Source organism: Micropterus salmoides, unplaced genomic scaffold, assembly GCF_014851395.1.
Source record: "Micropterus salmoides isolate LMB-PRFRI ecotype aquatic unplaced genomic scaffold, ASM1485139v1 Ms_hic_scaffold_19, whole genome shotgun sequence".
NCBI classification, from domain to species: domain Eukaryota; kingdom Metazoa; phylum Chordata; class Actinopteri; order Centrarchiformes; family Centrarchidae; genus Micropterus; species Micropterus salmoides.
Window position 1 is genome coordinate 12,976,195 of NW_024041039.1, and position 26,629 is coordinate 13,002,823.

At 41.5% G+C, this 26,629-nt stretch overlaps 1 protein-coding gene across 1 annotated transcript; it reads left to right on the forward strand.

Moving 5' to 3' along the window:
* The first annotated feature begins 1,836 nt into the window (after positions 1 to 1,836).
* On the forward strand, positions 1,837 to 25,288 carry LOC119910701 (unconventional myosin-X-like). Its single transcript, XM_038729431.1, has 40 exons — positions 1,837 to 1,974; positions 3,070 to 3,204; positions 3,959 to 4,083; positions 4,256 to 4,269; positions 4,398 to 4,482; positions 4,758 to 4,864; positions 5,348 to 5,477; positions 5,561 to 5,679; positions 5,780 to 5,926; positions 6,011 to 6,111; positions 6,647 to 6,713; positions 7,168 to 7,260; positions 7,368 to 7,436; positions 7,536 to 7,618; positions 8,106 to 8,208; positions 8,702 to 8,780; positions 8,904 to 9,030; positions 9,108 to 9,225; positions 9,417 to 9,523; positions 9,644 to 9,935; positions 10,077 to 10,925; positions 11,117 to 11,240; positions 11,320 to 11,461; positions 12,536 to 12,640; positions 12,776 to 12,871; positions 12,964 to 13,057; positions 13,269 to 13,324; positions 13,978 to 14,120; positions 14,599 to 14,793; positions 15,070 to 15,227; positions 15,322 to 15,442; positions 20,535 to 20,683; positions 21,000 to 21,148; positions 21,242 to 21,449; positions 21,574 to 21,710; positions 21,904 to 22,027; positions 22,422 to 22,775; positions 23,416 to 23,592; positions 23,694 to 23,885; positions 24,806 to 25,288. The coding sequence occupies exons 2-40, from the start codon at positions 3,128 to 3,130 to the stop codon at positions 24,908 to 24,910; spliced, it is 5,721 nt and encodes a 1,906-aa protein (XP_038585359.1). The 5' UTR covers positions 1,837 to 1,974; positions 3,070 to 3,127; the 3' UTR covers positions 24,911 to 25,288.
* Positions 25,289 to 26,629: the final 1,341 nt, after the last annotated feature.

Consider the following 26,629-nt stretch of genomic DNA (forward strand, 5'->3'; position numbering starts at 1 on the left):
CTGTATATGTCTCATTGTCTTTCAGGTGTTGTACTTGCAGCAGGCAGAGGTCACCAGGGAGCGGGTGTATGCTATGCACCAGTCCAGCATCGATGGCGTGGAGGACATGTCAGCACTAGCTGAGCTGCATGAGGCCGCCATCATGCACAACCTGTACCAGCGCTACCAGAAGGATAACATCTATGTAAGTGCATTCAGATAGACACATGTGCCCGTGTGTTTGTAAGTATGTGTGAGAGTGCATTATGTATGTGGCCAAATGTGTGTGTACATTACGTTTATAGTTTTAATAATAATCTCTGTCAATAATAATTGCAACCAATCTAATTTCACGCTACACACATTACAAACAACGGAGAAAAAACGTGAAAAAACAGAGAAAATGGCCATTGTATTTTGGAGATGCATTTTGAACAGTTGAGGTCAGCACTACCCAAATACAAATACACTGTGTTTCCTATAACTACCAAGCCACCCAGTTTTGCCAGTTGAACACTTTTAATGTGAAGCAGAGGCCGTAGAAAATGTTCACTTTGTATTAGAGTATCACAGTGTAAAGAAAGCAAACATTACAAAGCAAACACATAACAGTGAGGCTGTTATCAATGAGATAAAATAATAAACTGTAACGCTGTATTTCAAACATACATTCTTGAAAGGCAACACACTAAAATGACAAAACAAAGAGTAAAAAATACGCAGATGCATGATTCTAGTTTTGTGTACAGGCATGAATGCACAGTAAATCATTGCAGACATTGCAGTATCAGATTCAATAATTGATTCAATAATTCCAAGCAAAATGAATTCTTGTAGTAATTTGTTGATGTGTAACTGCATATATTGTACAGATGTGTTGAGCTAATGTCCATAAAATTACCCACCCATGACCATGACCATTGAAAAGACAATAATCTCTCAAAAATCTCTGTTTGTGGTTGTAAAATGGATATTGAGATTAATTAATTATGATAAAGGCCAAAAACTAGTACATCTTGATCACAGTTATCCATCCATCCATCCATCCATCCATCGTCAACCGCTTATCCTGCGTGCAGGGTCGCGGGGATCACGGTTATGATGAGTTAAAAGTCTGAAAAACCTGACAGATTACCGGACAATGGACCAATAACAGCTTCGTCGGGTGTGACCAATCTAGATGATGAAATATTGTCCATACATGGATTTCCCTTAAGCTGATCATAAGAATTTACCCTGTGTGGGCCAGCTTTCTGTGTCACTGTATGCTCATGCATTTATGTCTGTATGTGTCCTTCAGCACAGTTTTATAGGGGTGTAGTACACAAAATGCACAGACAGGGTAATATGACACGATAGAAGGCATGCTGACGTGAGCTTTTTAGTGCAGATGAATGGAAAGCAAGGTCACAGTTTCAGCACAAACAGCTCAAAATTTAAATCCAGCCTCCCCCCTTCATCATCTCACTCATTTGACCTCAGCTTTCTAATAAAACTATGTTGATTTGTCACTTGTCACTCCTGCTGTCAGATCCCCACCCTGCTGTGTTCCCTTATCCTCCAGTCCAGATTATATTATTATAACACAAGGCTGCTTTAAATGTACTGTATGTGTTCCTGAGAGTTTGTTGTCTGGATATGTTTTTCAGTGCTTTTAAGTATATGGGTGCATGTTTATTTATCTGTATATTTGAAACAGAGAGAAGTGGAAACAAATGGCAGCAAAAGATAAGTAAAGAAGCAAATAAACAAAAAGAAAAGATACCTAACAACACAACCTGAAATGTCGCTTCTTGACTGTTTCAGACTAATATCGGCAGCATCCTGGCAGCAGTCAACCCCTACAAGCAGATCCCAGGTATGTATGACCCCGATAGGGTGGACCTGTACTCCAAGCACCACCTAGGGGAGCTCCCTCCGCACATCTTTGCTTGTGGCCAATGAGTGTTACCGCTGCATCTGGAAACGCCACGACAGTCAGTGTGTCCTCATCAGGTGAGTTTCAAACATGGAGGAGGCTATGTTAGTAATGAAATTACTGAAATTGGGGGTGGCTGTGGCTCAGGAGGTAGAGCAGGTTGGCCGTTAGAAGTGTCCTTGGGCAAGATACTGAACCCCGAATTGCCCCTGGAGGCTATTCCGCCAGTGTATGAGTGAGTGTGAATGTTAGTTTCCGTTTGAGCACTTAGGCTCAGTGTATGAATGTGTGTGACTGGTGAAAAGACTAGAAAGGCGCTATACAAATACAGAGCATTTACATTTGCATGAAATATATCGGTTTCCCTCTAAAATACACCAGCGAATAAGTAATAATTCCCAAAATGTCCTCGCTCAGGTCTTGGATGTCTCTAAATTTCTGCTTCTCTCAAAAATAGGGAGATGCAATTAACATTTATCCCAAGATTTATTACTGGTCTAATCTAACCAACAGCCAAGGCAAATTATTATAATGTTACAGAAACCTTGTCTCCCTTACATCATGAATACAGAGCACTGCTGAATACAGAGCACTTATATTGCACAAATATATTTATATTAATAGTCCTGTTTGTACTTAGAGCCCTTTCAGAGATAGGGTAGAAAATGACAGCAATTATACCCAATGAAAAAGGCTAAAGGACGTAGGCTAGTGTCACCACGTTTCAGACATATTGATTTCATTGGCTGTTTGTGGAGAGAGACTGAGCAAAGATTGAGTTCAACGAGTCAATCCTAAACAATAGGTTTTGTCAGATGATTAAGGGCTAGAGGATGGAACAGAGGTTGCATCTGCCTTGGTGGTGAAAATGAATGGCATCCCTCCACCAATAAGAAAAACCCACTAGATGAAGATGGTTAACTGGCTCCTGGCCGGCTTGGCAAGCTGCCTTGATCTGGTTGTAGGATCAGGGATCTCATCGTGCATTCAATTATACTCAGGCTTTATCTCACTTGATATCCTGCTTGAGATAAATTAGGGGCTAATGCAATATCTGTGAAGCTATCAAACCCCAATATCAATGAGACATCAAGACCAGTTTGAGACATGGGAATGTCAGAGAAGGTCACAATGTATTTAATTAAATGTGTATGTATGTGTGTGTACTCCAGTGGTGAATCAGGGGCAGGGAAAACTGAGAGCACTAAACTGTTGCTTCAGTTCCTTTCGATGATGAGCCAAAATTCAGCCGGGACTCCACCATCTGAGAAAAGTACACGAGTGGAGCAGGCCATCGTACAAAGCAGGTACAAAGTAGCAAAATGAAGAAGAAACACCTTCCTGCTCCTTTACTATTTATGCCAGAGCTGTTTGGGACAAGTCCAGGTCTGGTTTGAAGATTTCAAGGACTTTCCTGAAATTAGACGCTAGGAAGGCTCAGATCTTTAAGGAAGAAGTAAGTCTAGTCATGGGTCTTCAAAGTCAAGTCCTCTGAACGCTGGCTGCAACTAACTAACCTGCTTATTATTTTCTCGATTAATGGTTTGCTCTGTGAAATAGTATTAAAAAATTTTATTTCCAAGGAGCTTGTTCTGACCATTTAACGGTAAAAACACAAAGATAGTAAGTTTATGGTAATATAAAACAGAGAAAAGCACGTTTTAAGTGCCGGTACCATCAAATGTTTGGAATTTTTGCTTGTTGTCTAATTTTTGCAGCGTTTTTGTTGAGATCATGTCCATTCATTTTTTCATTTTTTTTATAGTTCCAGGATTTTAGCAGCTTCAAAATTGAAGACTTGAAAGATTTTGTTTTCCAAGTCAAGTCAAGCCTTAGAGAGTCATTTAAACCCATATCTCAAGACTCAAGTCTACAGCTCTGATTACTACCAAAGTGCCAATTAGCCAGTAAGCAAGCAACCAGAGTTTGTATTGAGCACTTGTAGCTGTGTGTAACTATCTTAATATGAAGCAGGGCATTGCTGCTTCCTTTTCCACATATGTATATATATATATATATATACACACACACACGGATAACTGCAGTTTTCTCTCTGTGCAGCCCGATCATGGAAGCATTTGGTAATGCTAAGACTGTTTATAACAACAACTCCAGTCGCTTTGGGAAATTCATCCAACTTCACTTCTCTGAAGTCGGCAACATCCAAGGAGGCTGCGTCATTGATTGTATCCTGTATTTATATACAAAATAAGTGTATTTATATCAAATATACCAGAGCTTGTATGTGCTTTTATTATTGTATTATTATTGTATGTGCTTTTGCTGAATAAGAAGGTTTGCAAAAGGAGTATATTTGTGAATTACTCAGGTTTGTTTCCTTGACTCTCTACCTCTCAGATTTACTGGAAAAGGTAACCAAGTCCATGTCTGCAGCCCGATTATATCAAGCTAAAATTAATTACGACTTGCTTGTCAGTTTTACATTGTGAGTCAGAATGAAATATTAATAGTGGCTTTGCTGCATTGATTTTTGCTATAGAACCGAGTGGTACGACAAAACCCTGGAGAACGAAATTACCACATCTTCTATGCTCTACTGGCGGGAGCTAACAAGGAGCATAAAAGTGAGAAAAAAGAATATAAAGAATATTCAAATATCAATAATGTCTTTTTAAAAAACCTTTGTTTTTTTGGTTTGATGTTACTGTTTGAAAGTATTCATAATACAGTTGCAACAGATGGGCGCAGATGGTGATACAAAAAGATCTACAGTAAATACATGTTGTGTAATTTTACTGCAGCTTTTCCAGACATACATCTACATAGTGCAAGTGCAGTAAAGTATCTTAATGTGTGCTTCTCCCAATATCATACTTACATTATACATTTCCTCTATCAGGCCTCTACTTCCTGGAGGACCCTCCTGAATCGTTCCACTACCTCAGCCAATCAGGGTGTCTGAAGGACAAGAGCCTGAATGACAAAGAACTTTTCAACAGTGTTATGGTTAGTGTGAATACATTTACTGTGTTTGTTGTGTGTGTTGCCCTATATGTCTTAACCTCTGCCAGGGAGGTTGCTTTTATCAGCAGGGTATGAACAGATTCACACAAAGCTATGAACGCAAAGGCATACTAAACTAAATTCTAATCTGAAACACAAAACTAATAGATATAAAGACCTAATTTGAACCCTTAAGGGGATATTTACAGGCTGATAAATTATTTTGATCCTGCAAATTTCATAACATAAAATATTGATTGAAGTGAAGTCCCTACGTTTAATAGTTTCTGGTGAAAAAGGGGGGCTTCTTCCATTGAATCTTGAGGTTAAAATGATTTCTGCCTGCAGAGCAGCTCTACCTCAGAGAAATGTTTGTACAGTTGAAATTCACAACACCATTTATCAAACCTCTGGATGCACTGAGCATAGAAGCACCTCTTCTCTTGGTAGCACCTGATCTCTCTCACTGTGCTTTTATCTGCGTAGGAGGCGCTGAAAGTGTTAGAGTTCACTGAGGAGGAGATCAGAGACATGTTTAAGCTACTGTCAGGAGTCTTACAGCTGGGAAACATCGAGTTCATGACTGCAGGAGGAGCCCAGATCACCACCAAGCAAGGTCAGTTCACATGTGAGTGAGGAAAAAGTAAAACTTGGATAGATATGTTGCAGAAGTGTAGCACATCTTTGTCCATCTTTCAGTGGCCAGTAATGCCAGTGAGCTGCTGGGCCTGGATGCCTTCCAGCTGTCTGAAGTCCTGACTCAGCGCTCCATAATCCTCAGAGGAGAGGAAATATGCTCCCCACTCACTATAGAGCAGGTCGCATACACACACATTTATTTCCCCCTTCTTGATCTATCGCTGTCTCTTTCTGACATACACAATCTAACACCAACGGTCTTCTTTCTCATTGTAACAGGCCGTGGATTCCCGGGACTCTGTGGCGATGGCGTTATATTCCCAGTGTTTCTCCTGGATCATCCTGAAGATCAATCAGAAGGTCAAAGGGAAGGAAAACTTTAAATCCATCGGCATCCTTGACATCTTTGGTTTTGAGAACTTTGAGGTCAGAACTTGGAGCTGTTTTGTAGTTTAAGTACCAGCAGACCAGATGCAGATGTGACTATAAGATATGTGCCTTTGCTTGCAGGTGAATCGGTTTGAGCAGTTCAACATCAACTACGCCAACGAGAAACTTCAGGAGTACTTCAACAAGCATATCTTCTCCCTGGAGCAGCTAGAGTACAACAGGTGCACTTCCAGATCCAGTATATTTATACAAACCTGTATAAACAAAGACTTACATATTACTAGTTATTTAGTAAGTAGTAATTTCACAAGTAGAAAATAGAGCTAAAATAGTATTTTAATGGATCAAATAAAAGCATTAAGTCCAAACAATAATGCGTATACAGTATAATACAACACCACATGAACAAAACGATTAACCTAAAAAAGGTTCTTACGTTTTTAGACAAGTATGCAACTATTGTCTGTTCCTATAAGTTTTCAATTAAGGTCAGTTTCCTACTACAATCTCAGGGCGGTTAATACACTTGCAGAGAAAAATCATAAAAACATACATTATTGTATTTCCCTATGCTAATTTAATTAATTTTTACAGATTAATGTAACCATGCTCTCTTTCTAAGAGATATTCAGGTTGTGTGGTTCTAAGGATCTTTTTTTTTATCTTGAGTTTGTTCAGTGTGTGCAGTGATTTGAAGTTATATAAATACTGAACACCAGTTTTCCATTTATAATGGTTTGAGTATGCTCTCCACAGGGAAGGTGTCCAGTGGGATGCCATAGACTGGATGGACAATGCAGAGTGTCTTGACCTTATAGAAAAGGTAGGAAATACTAATAAACCTTATTTATACAGTGCTTTTCAAAGACCAAGTTACAAAATACTTTACATGGTTGAACCAGGATTTTGAAAAGATACATTTTGATTGATTGATTCAACAGGGTAAACGGTGTTCAGAGAAGTAATACTGTCAGTTAGTGCAGCAAATGTTTCGAAATCTTAAAATCTTCTGAGCATCCGGCCAGGAAGTTGAATTGGTGGCTAAAAACAGTCATGTTCACTTTAACAAAACGACTGACTTCAGCACCTGTATGAACATACTTTTCTCAATCAGAGTGAGATAAAATACTTCTCTTGTCTGTTAAGAGCTGTGTTGGATGTGTGCCTCAGATGCTCTTTGGAAACTGATCTAATCATTTTGGACTGATGTCTTAGAAAGTGGTGCTGATTTCATCAAGCTGAATCCATAACATGATGTTTTTTCCCATCGCTCTTAGAAACTGGGCTTGTTGGCATTGGTGAATGAAGAGAGTCGATTCCCCAAAGGAACAGATTTCACTCTGCTTGAGAAGTTGCACAGCAGACACTCTGTGGGTTATTTTCACACACAAACTGCATGCATTATTAAAAAATAGTGCTGTGCTGGTATTAAATGTCACATTATATTTAATCTTTTGTGCTTTTGTGTTTTCCACAGACAAACCCTTACTATGTCAAGCCCAGACTTGCTGACCATCAGTTCGGTATCAAACATTATGCTGGGGAGGTGAGTTATACATAACCGCATCACTTTATGTTAGCTGTACTGTATAAGTTAATGTGGAAAGTCTGGGAAATTTAAAATGAACCTGTCTGTCTTGGTCAGGTCCTATATGATGTTCGAGGGATCCTGGAGAAGAACAGAGACACCTTCAGAGACGACATCCTAAACATGCTCAAGGACAGCAGGCAGGACATTCAGTTACATTAAATGAAGAGTTGTTTGGATCTGTAATAAGTCCTGAGATTGTATTAAGTTATAGGGTCAATTCAGTCATTCAACAAATAAATGCTTTGCATGCTTTGCATGTCCTTCTGTTTACCCAGTTTTTTGAGCTGGTATGAATCTTGATGCAAATTTATTCTACTTATTTTAAAGACTAATATACACTGTTTTTAGGTGAAAACCATAATCCAAAAAACTAAATATACAGAAATGTGCTTCTGACAATGTCTGATAGGCTTGGAGGACAACTGAATCGCCCCAAAACTGTAATATCACATCTCATTAAGAAATGTCAAGTTCTCTCTTGCTAGCAATATATTGATACATTTCCTGAAAATGTCTTTATTTTTCAAGAAAAAAAAATCAGCTACAGTTTCATCGATATTATCAGTATTTCCACTAAAATCACTTATCATGTGTGTGATACATTATATTTCTGCTGCTTTGCAGGCTGGACTTTATCTATGACTTATTTGAGAAGGTCGGCAGCAGGAACAATGAGGAGAAGATGGGAACAGCCAGACGCAAACCTACTGTGAGCTCCCAGTTCAGGGTGAGTGATGCAAGCAGTTTGAAATTATTAGAGACCCAACGTAACATGCAACTCGCAACAAAGGGTTTAAACCACAGGCGGCTGAGAGAATAGTTATGTATACATTTCCGTGCTTAGTCTAAAAAAATATAATTAAAAAGAAATTAATGACAATGTCCATCGTATTTTCCCAGAACTCACATCTTCAAATTTCCTGTTTTGTTTGACACAGTGTAAAAGATAAAGATATTCACTTTATAGTGATATAAAACAGAGAAAAGCAACAAATCCTTACATTTTAAGAAACAAGGAATAGTAAATATTTGCAAAATAAGTAAATGACTAATTGTTTCAACCCTACTGAGACATAAGAGCTGAGGATGAACTATTTCAAGAAACTATTTTTTCAAGGTTCTTTTTGTACATGTAATGATCATTGAAGGAGTAACTATGGTCATTTTGTTCAACAGCATGCAAAAGAAAAAAATTTTTTTTCCTTTCTCTGTCTCCTCAGGACTCCCTCCATGCTCTCATGGCCACTCTGAGTGTATCCAACCCTTTCTTCATTCGCTGCATTAAACCCAACATGAAAAAAAGTCTGTTTTTGTCTCACACCTCTATCGGTTCTCAAATTCACATTGATACTGTCTCAGAGCCTGACTGACAATCACCCTCATTATATATTAATGTTATATAATCTTTCTTATTTTACTTGTAGAATCCAAATGTGTTTGACCCAGAGGTCGTCCTGAACCAGCTGAGGTATTCTGGGATGTTGGAAACTGTGAAGATCCGTCGGGCTGGGTTCCCCGTCCGCAGAACTTTCAAAGATTTCTTCTCTCGGTGAGTATCTCTGTGTCTCTGAATTTTCACCCATCTCTCTCTTTTGTTGTCCCTCACACTTCTTTTCTGCCTACCAGGTATAAGATCATTCTGAAAGACAAGGTACCAGCAGCAGTAGATGATAAGAAGAGAAGCACAGACCTTCTAACCAAATATGACAAAACCAAGAAAGAGTGGCAGTTTGGCAAGACTAAGGTAAGATTTAGTAGTTTTTGGCAACAACCTTTCAGACTCTAGAAAGCTATCGTGACAGACATGATGATGATATGATGATTTGAACCACCAACACTAGTAACAATGATGATAAACATTATCCGTCATTTAATATGTTTTCTATACATGACATTAGATGTCTTCAAGATAACACTCCACCTTTTGTTCTGCAGGTGTTTATGAAAGAGTCTCTGGAGCAGCGTTTAGAGAAAGACAGAGATGAAATCCGACGCCAAGCTGCCATGATAATTCGAGCCCACCTACTTACTTTCTCTGCCAAGTAAGACCCTCCTAATATGACATTTTGGGCATTCATGTACAAGACGGTGCCTCTCTAATAGCTACAAAAGATACTGTGTGCTAGTCCTTCTGTTTTATGTTTTTCCATTTTTGTCTAAAGGAAGCACTTCAAGCGTGTACGTGCCAGCGTCGTCACCCTCCAGAAACACTTCAGAAAGCACATCCAACGCAGACGGTTCTTGAGGCAGCGCAAGGCGGCGCTGGTGCTGCAGAGACACAGGCGAGGTCAGGTTGCGCGTTCTCTAGTTCGAAAACTCAGAGAGGAGAAGAAGAAGAAGGAGGAGGAACAGAAGAAGACAGAGGAGGGAGAGAAGAAGACGGCAGGCGACGGGGAGCAGGAGGAAGTGAACGAAGGAGATGAGAAAAAAGATAAATCCTCTGAGGAAAATTCAGTGCGTCAAGTTTAGATTTTTTTATATTATAACCGTGGATTGTGCAGCTCATTCTCCTCCCTTTGATTTACAGAATTAAGACTGAAAATAAAATTTTTGGTTTGTTTAAATTGTTAAATATTTCCATTCCCTCCACTCTAGGACGAGGCCCGGCAGATGGAGGAGATCCTGCAGCTGGAGCGAGAGATCGAGCGCTTGCAGAAGAAGAGAGAGGACGAGGTGTCCCAGCTGTGTGAGTCCTCCAAACAGGAGCTTCAGCTGCGCCGGGATGCTGAGCTCAAACGGATGAAGAAGGAGGCGTCGCGTAAGGCCACGGAGCTCATTGACCTCCTGAACTTTGGAGGTGTGGATCCTTCTCTGGGAGCATCCGCATCCAAACCTGCTGCAGAGGCGAAAGCTCCCAAAGCCGCAAGTGCTGCCAGAGATCCGTCCAAAGAGGAAGAGGTGGACGAGGGGTTTCACGCTGAAGAGGAGTGCATCCCTCTCCCTGACTTCCCTCCTCCTGCTGAGACAGACACTCCTTTGGATCAGGAGATATTTGCTCACCTTCCTCCTCCCCCGCCTGCTTTTGCAGAGGGGACAGTGCCTCCTGCGCCACCTCCTCCCTCTCCTCTGCCTGCAGACGGCGTGCCTGTAGCTGGAATTCCTCCCCCTCCTCCTCTCCCTCCACCTGAAGATGGCTCGGCTGCCCCTCCTCCACCACCACCACCACCGCCCCCTCCCCCAGGAGAGGGAGGCAAAGCAGAGCCGGAAAGGAAGGTGAGTATGGTGGAGAGCCTCGGCGACGGCGAGGAGCCTATCTACAGCATGCCGGCTGACACAGAGTCAGATTATGACCAGGAGGAGGAGGAAGGGTCCGTCACTGCCGGGGACGACAGCTCCGTATCAGGGAGCAACCGCGGGAGTGCCGCTGTGGCGGACGAGGAGCACCCGAGGAAGTCGACCTGCACCAACGCCAGCATCGAGTCCTACAGAGGCAGCTCTGACTCTGTGAGGACACACACTCACACGCATCCTCACACGCGTGCACGCAGATATGTATGAACAGCTGAACAGTGAAAATCTTTTGAATTTTTACTCAGTATTGTTAAAACATCTGACAACGTACTGTACTTATAACCACTGTTGTGTTAATTTGTTGTTATACAAAAACTAATTCATGTTGTTGTGTGATGTTGCAGTATGCAGACAGTGATGATGAACATGACGGCATGATGGACACTGATGAGGAAGTGACTAATGGCAGAGTAACCCTGTTTAATGGAAATGGACCACCATATTTTCACGGTTACCTCTACATGAAGGGTGGGTAAATATCCTCTGTGTTTTTAAACTTGTTTTCTGAAGATGTCTTTAACTGTCATTTTATTCTCTGCTCCTTCAGCTGGTCTGATGATCCCATGGAGGAGGCGTTGGTGTGTGCTGAAGGATGAAACCTTCATGTGGTTCCGGTCCAAACAAGAGTCTCTTAAGTCTGGCTGGCTCTACAAGAAGGGAGGAGGCCTCTCCACTCTCTCACGGAGGTTGTTGTAGTTGTTACTGAGTGTAGCCTGCATGCTACTTGAATGAAACCAAAGTAACAAGTGTTGGAAGTGCTGTCCGGAACAATTTTGATTTGAAAACCTCATAAAGTAGTTTTGTATTTGTCCATGGGTTAATAAGATCCTACAAAACTCAAAATCCTTTAAAAAGTAAAAAGTACAGGAGTTCAAAATGCACCTTCATCTAACTTAAAGCACTGCTTTTCTTCTCATCTCTTTAAAAACAGATGTTTGGCTGCTTGATGCATGGTGGCTTGCTTGTTAGAAAGACTGTCTTGCAGTTTGAAGACAGTGTGTGAATGACCATCTGTCATTGATGAATAAGCCCCTGTGTCCTGTTGAGGTGTTCATATGTATATCTAACCCGATGCTTTGAACCCTCTGCAGTGTTGGAAGACTTCAGTTTCCTACTCAAGCTGATGTCCTGAGATTTTACTTTTCAAGTCTTAGTTAATAATCTAATTTAAAGAAGTAAAAAGCTGATTGTTTAAAATATATTTAGGGTAAAAGTCTCTGTGTTACATTTCGGAAAAGATTGTTTGATGCTTGTTTTGGTTTGGTACACATTACACATTGCTCCAAATATTAACAACAACAAAAAAAGAAACAAAAAGAAAAACAAAAGACACAAGTTCAATCCAACATGGGACCTGGACATGCTGAAACAAAAAATGGTATGCATGAAATTAAAACATAACACAGAATAAAAGGTCATGTTGTATGTTATGTTATAAGCCATAGTGGTCCTGCAAGTTGTCTTTATGAATATGTGATCTCTATGAATTGACTAGATTAAAACGTAACCAGATTACTATATAATCAAAAATATTCAGAGACCTAAAGTACATTAAAAAAGCTATTGCTACATAGATTTTGTGTATAATTACTTTCACCCTTGTCTACATATATGTAGTATGTCAGAGGTATTCTTTATCAAGAAGCTAACTTTGTATTCCAGACAGAAATGTATTATTTGTAGAGTCACATAAATTTGTTTTCTTTAAATTGTTTAGAGTGGGTTGCCTTGGCCTTTATTTTCATTGTCTAATTCTACCTCAGAAACTGGAAGATGCGCTGGTTTGTGCTGAGGGACAGCAAGCTGATGTACTACGACAATGACAGTGAGGAGAAACTGAAGGGAACCATAGACATCCGAGCCGCCAAGTAAGATTTATAGGAAGTTCCAGTGTCAAATAAAACCAACCATATATCACATGTGATCCCTTATTCACTGTTCTCTGTTGTCTAGACAACAGCTGCAACATCTTTCAGACATGTACACTGTTTGTGTTGTTACAGGGAGATCGTGGATAATCATGAAAAGGAAAACGCTCTGAACATTGTGACGGATGAAAGGACCTATCAGGTGTTTGCTGAGTCACCAGAGGATGCAAGGTGTGTTGGAGACGAGTGATTTTGTAGAAAACAGCAACATGTTTCTATTTGTATCTGAGTAGATTCTAACTTCTGATTGTCTGTCTGTGCAGTGGGTGGTTTAATGTGCTCAGTAAGGTGCGTGTGTGCACTCCTGAGCAGCTGCTGGAGATGTCCCATGAACAGGCTAACCCAAAGAATGCTGTGGTCAGTCTCTCAAAACAAGATGACAACAACTTATTGTTTTAAGTTATTCCTCTGTCACACTCAATGTCATGGCTTTTATGGAACAATGCATGATTTTAGATCACTTTGTGTTGAGTTCGATTACTTTTGGGAAAACATTTTAATAATAAAAAAATAATAATAACATTTTAAATGGTTCTCCCTTCGTCTTCCTTCTTCTTTTGTCCTTCAGGGAACTCTTGATGTGGGGCTGATTGACTCTGTTTGTGCTTCAGACAACCCTGATAGGTAAGTTGGATCAGTCATCCTGAAAGGATATCCTGATTCAATTTTCATGTCGAGGACCATTTTTGATTTTGTTCACGTTTTCAAATTAATACATAATTTATAGATAATAAGATTTTTTGATGTCAGTTCTTCCAATAAAAGACAGCTGATTTCTTCAAGCATGCATGGAAAAAGCATATCCACTGTAGTGTAGTGTTTGAGGACAAAATTAATTAATAATAAAAATAATAGATTTGAACAAATGACACACAACAGACCTGCTTCTGTCTCTTTGTTTTTCTTACCTGGAAAACTTGAAAACTCAATATGCCATCACTATCTATCTTATTTATACAACCCTTAAAGGTGCAGTAAGTGATTCTTTTTGCAAAATCCAACACCATGAAAAAAATCATGATATAGACCAAACAACAGCTCCAGAAAGTAAGCTGAATGTCTGTGGGCAAGTCATTTAACGTTAGCTGTATTAGTGTTGTGTGCTTGGTCCGAGCCTCTTTGTTTGTTTACTGAGCCAGGGCTATGTACAAACACTGGGTTTATTTTCAGTGCACAGCTAGCGAACCGTGAGGAGATATTCACTGAATCTGACAAAAAGACGTACTTTGGATTAGAATCGCTTTCTCCACCTTTAAGTATCCATTTGACCTTTGCAGGCCCAACTCCTTTGTCATCATTACGGCCAACCGTGTGATCCACTGCAACAGTGACACGCCAGAGGAGATGCACCACTGGATCAGTCTGCTGCAGAAACCCAAAGGAGACGCCAGGATAGATGGGCAGGAGTTCCTTGTCAGAGGTGAGTATGAATTTTTTTTGGCAATATGTGTAAACCTTCACGTGTACTTCTCTATCGGAGGATTTCATTACTCTTTAGGAATTGTTTGAATATTATGAGACATAAAATAGGATCAGTTATTGATGTTGATAAATGTAAAGTTGGGAGCTTCAAAGAGTAGTCAGTTTACTTCTTATAGCCTACTTTACCATTTAAAATATCAGTGAAAAAGTGGACAAAGTGTAAAATATGTGTAATAAAATGCTTTTTAGAGAGTGATGTAATTTCCAAAACAATAAATGTTCTTAAATATTTAAAATATCATGTTGTGAGAGATTTTTGGTAAATGTATCCATTTTAAATATGAAACAGGGAAATTCTTACTTATACTTTTTGAATTATTTTTCAAATCATTGAATAATTTTCCAAACCTTGTGTTACTGTAATAAACATTACCTTCTCACTGTCTTTTCTCTCTTCCTGCCTCGTCATCTTTCAGGCTGGCTCCAAAAGGAGATGAAGACAAATGCTAAGAGCACCTCCCTGAAGCTGAAGAAGCGCTGGTTTGTTTTGACCCACAACTCCTTGGATTACTACAAGAGCTCAGAGCGAAACTCCTCCAAGATGGGAACTCTGGTCCTTAACTCCCTCTGCTCCATCATTCAGCCAGATGAACGAGTGCACAGGGAGACGGGTGAGGAAAGAGGAATGAAGGGAAAAGACAGAAAGGGCAAATTTAATTAGGGATTAGATATAGGAGGTTTGAGACTACATGTAAAGAGATGATTCTGGTTTTATATTATTTATAAAAAATATACTGGATTTCATTAAACTAAAGAAAGGAGAATGATTATATCTGTGTTATAAAACTGAAACATCCCCTTAGTGGAAATATTTTTTATTTCATTTTGGGGTAATAGATACTACAGATGTACTACAGATGTGATGACTGTAATGAATGTTTTCACAGGTTACTGGAACATCATCGTTTACGGGAGGAAGCATTCCTACCGCCTTTATACCAAGATGCTGAACGAGGCCATGAGGTGGACCGCTGCGATACAAGGGGTCATAGACAGCAAGACCCCCATAGAAACTCCAACTCTGCAGCTCATTAGAGACATCAAGGTAAAACACACAGAGATATTCCTAGTTAAATGTTGATTTTCAAATTCATAATCATAAACTCGAAATTGAATTTGATCTCTTTGTGCCCTCTCAGGAGAACAGCGTTAACCCAGACATCGTGGAACAAATGTACAGGAGGAACCCCATACTCAGATACACTCAGCATCCTCTGCATTCCCCTCTTCTGCCGCTCCCTTATGGAGAGGTCACCAGCCGTGAGTAAAGCTTAAATTCAATGATCCACACATTAAAAACTGAGTGTCTGAGTGTGCCCCATCACCCTTGTGGTCACTTGTGGTTCACTGCCAGGTAGTAGACAAGAGTATCCAACTTTGGAAACATGCCAACAGAGGTAACCCACACTTGATGCACACTTTTCTTAAGGTGGCTTTGAAGTAATTTTCAGAGCTAAGAATATCCCACAATTCACCACGGTCACCACAACATCAGTCCGGTTGTTGGCAGTGCACCTATAGTCTGGTTTTAGGACTGACGACAATCAGCAGACGTGAAGATGTTTATGACATGTTGGATTCAGCATTATTATTATTAATCTCCAAACACACAGATGTTTTCACATAATATTAAGAATCTGTTCTTCTTAATGGGACTGATGAGAAAAATATTGCATATCTGACACTATCAAGATTAGACTAGACAGTGCAATTTCTGGAGAAATTGCAGAGTGAATGCTGGCTGTTGAAGACTTATGCTAAACTGGATTGCTAACCTTAAACTTTGTATCATTTTGAATGATTCTCAGTTTTCAAAAATAAATTTCTGGGTTACAACCCCAGAATGCAAGCTCTCAAGCTGCAAGCTGTAGATGCTCCTGTCTCTTTAAGACCCCCCACCCCTCCAAAAGCCCACTGTGTTCTGATTGGCCAAGATCCTGAAGCAGGATGATTATGCTGAGACAGAGAGAGAGGTGGACTATAAGACTGTGAGACTGTGAGACGGACTGTGAGACAGAGAGACAGGTGGACTATAAGACTGTGAGACGGACTGTGAGACAGAGAGACAGGTGCACTATAAGACTGTGAGACAGAGAGACGGGTGGACTATAAGACTGTGAGATGGACTGTGAGACAGAGACATGTGGACTAAAAGAATGTGAGACGGACTGTGAGACAGAGACAGGTGGACTATAAGACTGTGAGACTGTGAGACGGACTGTGAGACAGAGACATGTGGACTAAAAGAACGTGAGACGGACTGTGAGACAGAGACAGGTGGACTATAAGACTGTGAGACTGTGAGACGGACTGTGAGACAGAGAGACAGGTGGACTATAAGACTGTGAGACGGACTGTGAGACAGAGAGACAGATGGACTATGAGACTGTGAGACAGACTGTGAGAAAGAGAGACAGGTGGACTATGAGACTGTGAGACGGACTGTGAGACAGAGAGACAGGTGGACTATGAGACTGTGAGACGGACTGTGAGACAGAGAGACAGGTGGACTATAAGACTGTGAGACGGACTGTGAGACAGAGAGACAGGTGGACTATGAGACTGTGAGACAGACTGTGAGACAGAGAGACAGGTGGACTATAAGACTGTGAGACGGACTGTGAGACAGAGAGACAGGTGGACTATGAGACTGTGAGACAGACTGTGAGACAGAGAGACAGGTGGACTATAAGACTGTGAGACAGACTGTGAGACAGAGAGACAGGTGGACTGTGAGACTGTGAGACAGACTGTGAGACAGAGAGACAGGTGGACTATAAGACTGTGAGACAGACTGTGAGACAGAGAGACAGGTGGACTATAAGACTGTGAGACAGACTGTGAGACAGAGAGACAGGTGGACTGTGAGACTGTGAGACAGACTGTGAGACAGAGAGACAGGTGCACTATAAGACTGTGAGACAGACTGTGAGACAGAGAGACAGGTGCACTATAAGACTGTGAGACGGACTGTGAGACAGAGAGACAGGTGCACTATAAGACTGTGAGACGGACTGTGAGACAGAGAGACAGGTGGACTGTGAGACTGTGAGACAGACTGTGAGACAGAGAGACAGGTGGACTATAAGACTGTGAGACAGACTGTGAGACAGAGAGACAGGTGGACTATAAGACTGTGAGACAGACTGTGAGACAGAGAGACAGGTGGACTATAAGACTGTGAGACAGACTGTGAGACAGAGAGACAGGTGGACTGTGAGACTGTGAGACGGACTGTGAGACAGAGAGACAGATGGACTATGAGACTGTGAGACAGACTGTGAGAAAGAGAGACAGGTGGACTATGAGACTGTGAGACGGACTGTGAGACAGAGAGACAGGTGGACTATGAGACTGTGAGACGGACTGTGAGACAGAGAGACAGGTGGACTATAAGACTGTGAGACGGACTGTGAGACAGAGAGACAGATGGACTATGAGACTGTGAGACAGACTGTGAGACAGAGAGACAGGTGGACTATAAGACTGTGAGACGGACTGTGAGACAGAGAGACAGGTGGACTATGAGACTGTGAGACAGACTGTGAGACAGAGAGACAGGTGGACTGTGAGACTGTGAGACGGACTGTGAGACAGAGAGACAGATGGACTATGAGACTGTGAGACAGACTGTGAGACAGAGAGACAGGTGGACTATAAGACTGTGAGACAGACTGTGAGACAGAGAGACAGGTGGACTGTGAGACTGTGAGACAGACTGTGAGACAGAGAGACAGGTGGACTATAAGACTGTGAGACAGACTGTGAGACAGAGAGACAGGTGGACTGTGAGACTGTGAGACAGACTGTGAGACAGAGAGACAGGTGGACTATAAGACAGTGAGACAGACTGTGAGACAGAGAGACAGGTGGACTATAAGACTGTGAGACGAACTGTGAGACAGAGAGACAGGTGGACTATAAGACTGTGAGACGGACTGTGAGACAGAGAGACAGGTGGACTGTGAGACTGTGAGACAGACTGTGAGACAGAGAGACAGGTGGACTATAAGACTGTGAGACGGACTGTGAGACAGAGAGACAGGTGGACTATGAGACTGTGAGACAGACTGTGAGACAGAGAGACAGGTGGACTGTGAGACTGTGAGACGGACTGTGAGACAGAGAGACAGATGGACTATGAGACTGTGAGACAGACTGTGAGACAGAGAGACAGGTGGACTATAAGACTGTGAGACAGACTGTGAGACAGAGAGACAGGTGGACTGTGAGACTGTGAGACAGACTGTGAGACAGAGAGACAGGTGGACTATAAGACTGTGAGACAGACTGTGAGACAGAGAGACAGGTGGACTGTGAGACTGTGAGACAGACTGTGAGACAGAGAGACAGGTGGACTATAAGACAGTGAGACAGACTGTGAGACAGAGAGACAGGTGGACTATAAGACTGTGAGACGAACTGTGAGACAGAGAGACAGGTGGACTATAAGACTGTGAGACGGACTGTGAGACAGAGAGACAGGTGGACTGTGAGACTGTGAGACAGACTGTGAGACAGAGAGACAGGTGGACTATAAGACTGTGAGACAGACTGTGAGACAGAGAGACAGGTGGACTATAAGACTGTGAGACAGACTGTGAGACAGAGAGACAGGTGGACTATAAGACTGTGAGACAGACTGTGAGACAGAGAGACAGGTGGACTGTGAGACTGTGAGATACAACTGTTCAGAAAGAAGAGAACAGTGTGTGTGGGTGTGTCTGTTTGTCTCTCTCTGTGTCTGTTATTAGTTGTAGTAGTAATTAGTGCAGTAGTAGTGGTTGTAGTAGCAGATGCAGTTCTCTGGATGTAGTACACTTAACTTCATTCAAGAAATAGCTTACCGTCTGTCCGGAACACAGGACCAAGTGTGTGTGTGTGTGTGTGTGTGTGTGTGTGAGAGAGAGAGAGAGAGAGAGAGAGAATGTGTGTGCGTGTGTGTCTCCCTTTGATCTTTCTCTGCTTATTATCATCACCTGGGCAACCAGCTATCCTATATAGACAGATAGGAATCTCTTTCTGAGACTTTGCCTCAAACAAACCTCCCCAGAGACTAAACTATAGGTCATATCGACGAAATGACTAGACCGAGAGCGGCAGAAGGCATTGGTGAACAATATGATGTATTTTTGTTTGGATAAACTTGAAAAAATTGACCACTTTGGCGAGTTGAAAAACTGGTACCTTCTGCTCTGGTCAAGAAAATTTGAGGAGAACTTACAATGGCAGCCAATGGATAAATTTTCTGTCACTCTTGTCCTTTGGAAGGACACAGAGACAAATCTATAAGTCCGAGGGATTTAAAAAGCCCATTTGAGGAACCACAACAAAATTTACTATGTTTCTGGTGTAAAATTATGCATGAAGAGTTAAAATTGTGGTCAAGTCAGCGAGTTAAAGAGAAAATTCTAAGAAGATTTTCTGAGCCTGCTACACTGTAGTGATGATTTCACCCACTCTAATTCACACAATACACACCCATTATAAACTCAGAAAAGAGCTCAAAAAAGCATAAAACTTTGACAGTTACCGTGAACAAACCATAAAATATATCAAAAAGCTGAATACATCATTAATATATTAACTTCTTGTGACCAATTTACAGTTAAGTCAAGTCAAGTCTGTTGCTCAAAGTATGCTGAACTGGTGAGCTTTCAAAGTGGAGCAGGTATGAGGAGGATTTCGACGTCTCTCCATTCACTTACAATGGGAGAATTTTCCTGGAAAACCTTGAATATTTTGAAAAGTATTCAAGGTATCAATGACAAAAGTAATAGCACCCCATTCCTCATTGAGCCGGACAACTTGGAGTTTGAACGGAGTTTCTACGTCAAAAGCTGTGGGACTAGTTAGCGGACAGAAAAACGTGACGGAAGAATAATAAAGGTTAGCAATAACATAGGATGCGAATGCTTGCAGCATTCACACCCAATAATATTAAATATCATATCCTTTTATCAAAGATTTCGAGAACTATATTCCATCCTTGAAAATTGTAGTATAACCTTTCAAAAAATAAATAATTTTGTGCTTCTTTATGTACATGTGCTCTCAGCTCCTGAGTGTGCATTTTTTTACTTGTTCAAACAACTAATCTGAACTGGACTGTGTAATGTACTACTGTAGTATTTGTATTTGCGTGAGTGACGGGATGTCCTTATAAATCAAGTGTGTCCCAGTGAGCTTTGATAAACTTCCACACACAATACCGGAAGTGAGGGTCCTTGGACGGACCCTTTTCTTCTTCTTCCTCTTCATCATGCATGGCCGCACCTCTTCTTTTTTCTTCCCTAATGAACATTGTGTCTTTGTTCATTTTTTGCTTTGCTTTTGCTTTGTCTGTGTTCAGTACAAAGGCAGCAGGGATATGCCAGTCTGCAGGATGAGGCGGTACGAGTTTTCAACTCACTGCAGGAGATGGAGACGCTGGCAGACACGGTGCCTATCATTCAGGGCATCCTGCAGACCTGCCAGGACCTGCGCCCTCTCAGGGATGAGGTACTTTATTATTCAAGAAAAGTCTACTTTACTTTCTTCTCAAATCTTAGTGGGAAATTATTTTATGTGTTAAAATACAGATAAAATTTAATAAAGAAATGCAGGAGTAAAGGTGACACAGTAGTAATATAAGTATTACAAGTTTTCCCGGAATGTTGTCTATCCTAGCATTGCCTATGAACTTGTGTCTTAGTGCTTTTTCTACCATAAGATATACGAACATAATGTTTCTGCAGTGGTCTGACATGTTTGTTTGCTGTTAAATGCTGATTTAAACTTTGAATTTCTCAAACCCCTCCATACTTCTGTTTTTCAGGTATATTGTCAGGTGATCAAGCAGACCAATCATGTGCCTCAACCTAACAGCCCAGCCAATCGGGCACACTGGCATCTGCTCACCTGCATGAGCTGCACCTTCCTACCCAGTCGTGCCATTCTCAGATACCTCCGCTTCCACCTCAAGAGGTGTGTGTCTGTCTGCATTATAGATTGTGCTTTTTTTGAGATATAACTCAGGGACATAAATATGTTATAAATCTGTATTGTGATCTGATTCAGGATCCGTGAGCGTTTTCCCGGCACAGATATTGAGCGTTACGCCAGTTTCATCGGGGAATCCCTTAAGAAGACCAAGACTCGTGAGTTTGTTCCCTCTCAGGAGGAGATCGCCGCCCTGCTGGTGAGACAGGAGATGAGCACCACCGTCTACTGCCACGGGGGAGGCTCCTGCAAGATCTCCATCAATTCACACACCACAGCTGGAGAGGTGCACATCAAAACGCACACACAAACATACTGATGCATCCTCCTCTCAGTCAAATATTATCCCTAATGGTTGAATTGCAGTGTGCTGTTACAAACTGGTCAGTGTTGTTATGTTGCTGCTGCAGGTTGTGGAGAAGCTGATCAGAGGTTTGGCCATGGAGGAGAGCAAGAACCTGTTTTCTCTGTTTGAACACAACGCCTTCACAGACCGAGCTTTGGAGAGCAGAGTGATTGTGGCAGACGTTCTGGCCAAGTTTGAAAGGTTCTATGAACAGTATATAAATGTTTTCTTTCTTTCTTTCTTTCTCTAATCTGTAATAATTATATCTGCACAAATTTCGATTGTTTGATGGTCTTCGGTGTCATATGGTCTGAAAACTAAAGATTCCATCTTACTAGTTTAGCTGTTAACAATATGTTGTGGTTGTTTTGAGCTGCTTTACCTATTTTTCCAGACTGGCAGGCAGCGAAGAAGAGGAGGAGGAAGGAGAATGGAAGCTCTACTTCAAACTCTACTGCTTCTTGGATGTGGAAAGCATGCCAAAAGAAGGAGTGGAGTTTGCTTTCATGTTTGAGCAGGTGAGCTTCACTGTACAGTATGAGAAGTAACTTTGTTTAGGCTTTATTTAACTCTTTAAATATTATTACAATAAACACTGCTGCATGATTGTTGTGGGACAGTTGTTCTTCTCTTGCATAAAAGTAAGTACATTGCAATTCAATTTACTTTTTTTCGGACCAGGTGTGGTTGGTTCTATAGTCAATAAATTGGTTATTTGCACCAGGGAAACACACCAGGGAATATCATATTGCATTAATATATTATATACCATAAATAAAATGTTTACTACTTAGTAACTAGTTGAGAATATTACATAATGATTGATGTGATGCTTTATTAAGTAAAAAACTGTGATGTAATTCCATTAAACTGCTTCTTCAATTTTATTCTTCTTCTCTTTCTTTCTCTCAGGCCCATGAATCTCTTATAAGTGGTCACTTCCCTGCCTCAGAGGAGACTTTGCAGCACCTTGCCGCGTTACGTCTCCAGTATCTCCACGGTGATGGGGCAGGTCGCGCCGGGTGGAGCCTGGGAAGCGTTTATCCGATTGGTCGTCTGCGCAATCGCATCCTCCACTCCACCAAGCCCGGCGTGGGGGCGGCAGGCGGAGCTGGAGGAGCTGGAGGAGGAGGACCAGGAGATGGGAAGGGCACTGCAGGAGGTCAGGGAGTTGTTCCACCTGGGGCAGAGAAACGAAAGACCCCGAGCTTCCTGGATGGCACCCTGAGGAGAAGCTTTAAGACTGGTTCACTGAAGAAGCAGAAGGTCAGTGGCGGAAATAAGATTTTAGCCCATTTACTGCAAATCATGTGTACTTTATATTAAACCTGACCACTTTGCAACCACAAAAGGCAGATTTTTAAAAAATTTGGTAGATTTGAACAAAGATTACAAAACTAAAGCTAGCTTCATGAGTCTACTAATCTTTTTTCATGTATATGGAAATGAATGGGAACAAATACTGTAGTTGCTTGTAACTTAAAAAAATAGCACTATATGATTGTGTGATCTCATTACTTTAAAATACCACTTTCATTATCATTTCTATCATCACACCAATGTTTCTCTGTTGATGTCAATGTAAATATAAATTCTGACTTTGTGGAAGCTCAGGAGGCCTTAGTGAATTGGACAGTCTTGTAATCCATAATTTTACCCATGTCCACATGGAAATATTTATTCAGATTGTGTCATAGCTGTCCTGTGAAATCCAGTCCAAGAGCTGTGTTTCTCCTGCTGTAGTTTTGGAGTGTGACAAGTCTCATGTGGTGGATCTTTGCATTCCCATAAGCTCAGTCAAATCATTCTGGTTCACTAAATGACAGATGGACCTCCCAACAAACTGGATTGCTGTCTGATTGACCGATTGTTTGATAGTTTGACGGAGTATTGGCTTGGGTTGTAGGTGGAGGAGGAGCAGATGCTGGAGATGTGGGTGAAGGAGGAGACGTCTGCCACACGGACCAGTGTTCTGGAGAAGTGGACCCGGCTGCAGGGCATGCCTCAGCATCAGGCCATGCTTAAATATATGAGCGTTATCAAAGAGTGGCCTGGGTATGGATCTACTCTGTTTGATGTGGAGGTGAGAAGATAATAGAAGAAATGTTGGGTATCAGAGATTTGTGCAAATACCTGATGAGTAACCTCTTGTTGTCCCTGCTCTCTTCTCTTTTGTCTCTATAGTGTAAAGAGGGCGGTTTCCCTCATGATCTGTGGCTGAGTGTGAGTGCGGACAACGTGTCAGTGTATAAACGAGGTGAACCTAAACCGCTGGAGACTTTCCAGTATGAACACATCACCTTCTTTGGGGCTTCACAGCCCTGCACCTACAAGATCATCGTGGATGAGAGGGAGATGTTCTTTGAGACGCCACTGGTGAGACCTCATTATTAGGGCCCGAGCACGACCGTGCGAGGTCCCTATTGAATTTGTAAAGATTATATTTTATTTTTTAGGGCCCGAGCACGACCGTGCGAGGTCCCTATTGAATTTGCTAAGATTTATTTTTTTTTTTTTTCTGCAAAGTAAGCTCCATTTTGGGGACCTGAGCATACTCGAAAACTCACCAAACTTTGCACACATGTCAGAACTGGTGAAAAATTTCGTATTTTATGGGTTTCGTGCATGGGCGTGGCAAAATGACTCGCTAGCGCCACCTAGAAAATTGGAAAAAATTAGCCCCTCGTTCACGTTCAACCTACATGCACGAAATTTTCTGGGGACATGTATCATATCAAGACGCACAAAAAAGCCTCAAGAACCCATACCCTAAAGTCAACAGGAAGTCGGGCATTTTGAATTTTACGGCCATTTTTGGATGATTTACACACTCCGTACTTTAACAAACTCCTCCTAGGGATTTAGTCGGATCGACGTCAAATTTCTGCTGTGCCTTCTAAAGGCATTGACGATGAAAAGTTGTGCTATTTGCGAGTTTTTGTCAATGGGCGTGTCTGTGGCGTCCATGATTCGCCATGAAACAGGAAGTTGTTGTAACTTCAGTGTACATGCTCACATCTGGACCAAAGTGTACATGTAGGATGAGAGTCCCACCCTGAACACATGTACATGCCGACATTCACCCACAGTCATAGCGCCACCTGCTGGCAACAGGAAGTGACCTTTAACGAAGCAGCCCCCGCCGCACGTTTCACCTACGTGCACGAATTTGAATTTTCTTTAATTTACCTTTTATTTCTTTTTCACTTCATTCTTTTTTTCATCCCTTTTTAGTGCTGCACTAATCAAGATCACGACTCATATATTAACCGACCACTTTTTCTCTCTCTCTTTAGGTTGGCGAGATCACCAAAATCATGAGGGCCTACATCAACATGATGGTGAAGAAACGCTGCAGCATCATGTCAGTAACCAGCGTCACCAGTTCCTGGGCCAGGTGATTCCCACCAACCAGTCAGAGCCCTCGGGTTCATACAGTGGCAACAGATGCCTCAGCCCCCCTTGCATTGGTTGGTTGGTTGGTTTTGATGGAGGCAGTCGCACCAACCAGCTAATCCTCTAGGTTGAATCAAGGGTGTTGGATGATCATCTATGATCAAACGGGGAAAGCAAGATAGAAGTGGACACAGAAGCCAAACGCACACTCTACTGGCCTGGGTTTCACATGGGATAGGGGATAAGGGATCTATTTAGAAATGAGCATGACAAAGAAAAACAACCTGTATTTTGGGACGGTCTTTTCAAATACATAACCCCCCAGTTGTAGTCCTGCATGTAGATGTTCAAGCACACTCCAAACTTCTCTCCGTTTTTTTTTTCGGACAAAACTCAGTAATAACAAGCACAACTCTGCCGCCCAGTCCCTGCCTGTCCCAGGTGGCTCCCTTCCCTCCCCTCAGTGCACTGCCAGACAGAAGAAAGCCACACTTTCTCAGTTAACTCTCTTTCTTTCTCACTCCTCCAATTTTAGTCTCTCTCTTTCTCTTCACTTGGCCCCACTCCTGTTGCATCTTTGTTTGGTATTAAGTTGTAATGCTGAATTCTTGTTCTTGCTTGCTTTCTCTCTGTTGTTCTCTTTCTGTCGTTTATCTGTGACATCCGCTGTTCTTAGATCTGTCTGTGACTGAGAAAAAGGACTCAATGATGATTCTTCTTTAGGGCTACTAAAGGGAAAATGAGCTCCCTGCCCCCACATAGTGTTCACTTGCTCACTCATCAGTGCCACCGTGTGGCCACAAGAAGAAAACACAGCTAAAGGAAAGTGGCTTTAAGTATTTCTGAACATGATCAAATAATTATTCTTGAGAAGAAAGAGTAGAGGTTTTGTTTTGGAGGCTCTCTTGTCATGTTTAGCTTGACATGGAGAGTGTGCATGGTTAACAGTCTCACTTGGCCTTTACTTGAAGAACAGTATCAACCAGAATATAAGACAAAACATTTCCCTGTCTATGTCTACATATAACACACGCTGCATATATCTACTGTATATTCGTATACATGTACACTTAAACTGAACCAACATTTATCGTTTTGTACTGTATATCAAACGTTATAAGAGTTATTGTTGAATTTGCAGTGGCCACTGCACTGTACAGTATATAGATGCTATACTAAATGCAATGTGACACCTCCAGTGTAAATTACATGCAAGTGAATGGTGTTAATAATGACCACTGTATGTCTGAATATGATGCCAATACTGTACATTATTCACTGGCTGTGCCATTAATGTGACTCACAGAGAAATAACAATTAATAGTAAAAACACAGACCATAATGAGACTGGCTGCTATGGTATGTTTTCACAGTGTTTTGATGAATTGGTCATTGTTGTTATCTGTGGGACTCACTCTGCAGCATTAATTGGAGCCATAAAATACTGTATATCCTTGTCTGCTCATGCTATTCTCAGTTTTTCTTTACGAAGATCAGTGACTTGAACAATAATGCATAAGCGCTCCCCTTTGTCTGTGTTTCCAGCCTGTTTATGAACGTGTGAGTTTTATTACTGATACTATATTATTACTGTATGCCCCCTGCTATCTTAACCACACTGAAGTGCTGTGTCTGGAATGCTGTTGTGTGTGTGTGTGTGTGTGTGTGTGTGTGTGTGTGTGTGTATTTATGGTGTAATCCAAAACGTTGGAAAAGAAAAGAGA

Coding starts and splice junctions, on each gene's coding strand:
- LOC119910701 (XM_038729431.1), top strand. CDS start 3,128: ATGATGAGCCAAAATTCAGCCGGGACTCCACCATCTGAGAAAAGTACA. Junction 8,209..8,701: donor CTGTGAGCTCCCAGTTCAGG/GTGAGTGATGCA, acceptor CTGTCTCCTCAG/GACTCCCTCCATGCTCTCAT. Junction 12,641..12,775: donor ATAGACATCCGAGCCGCCAA/GTAAGATTTATA, acceptor GTGTTGTTACAG/GGAGATCGTGGATAATCATG.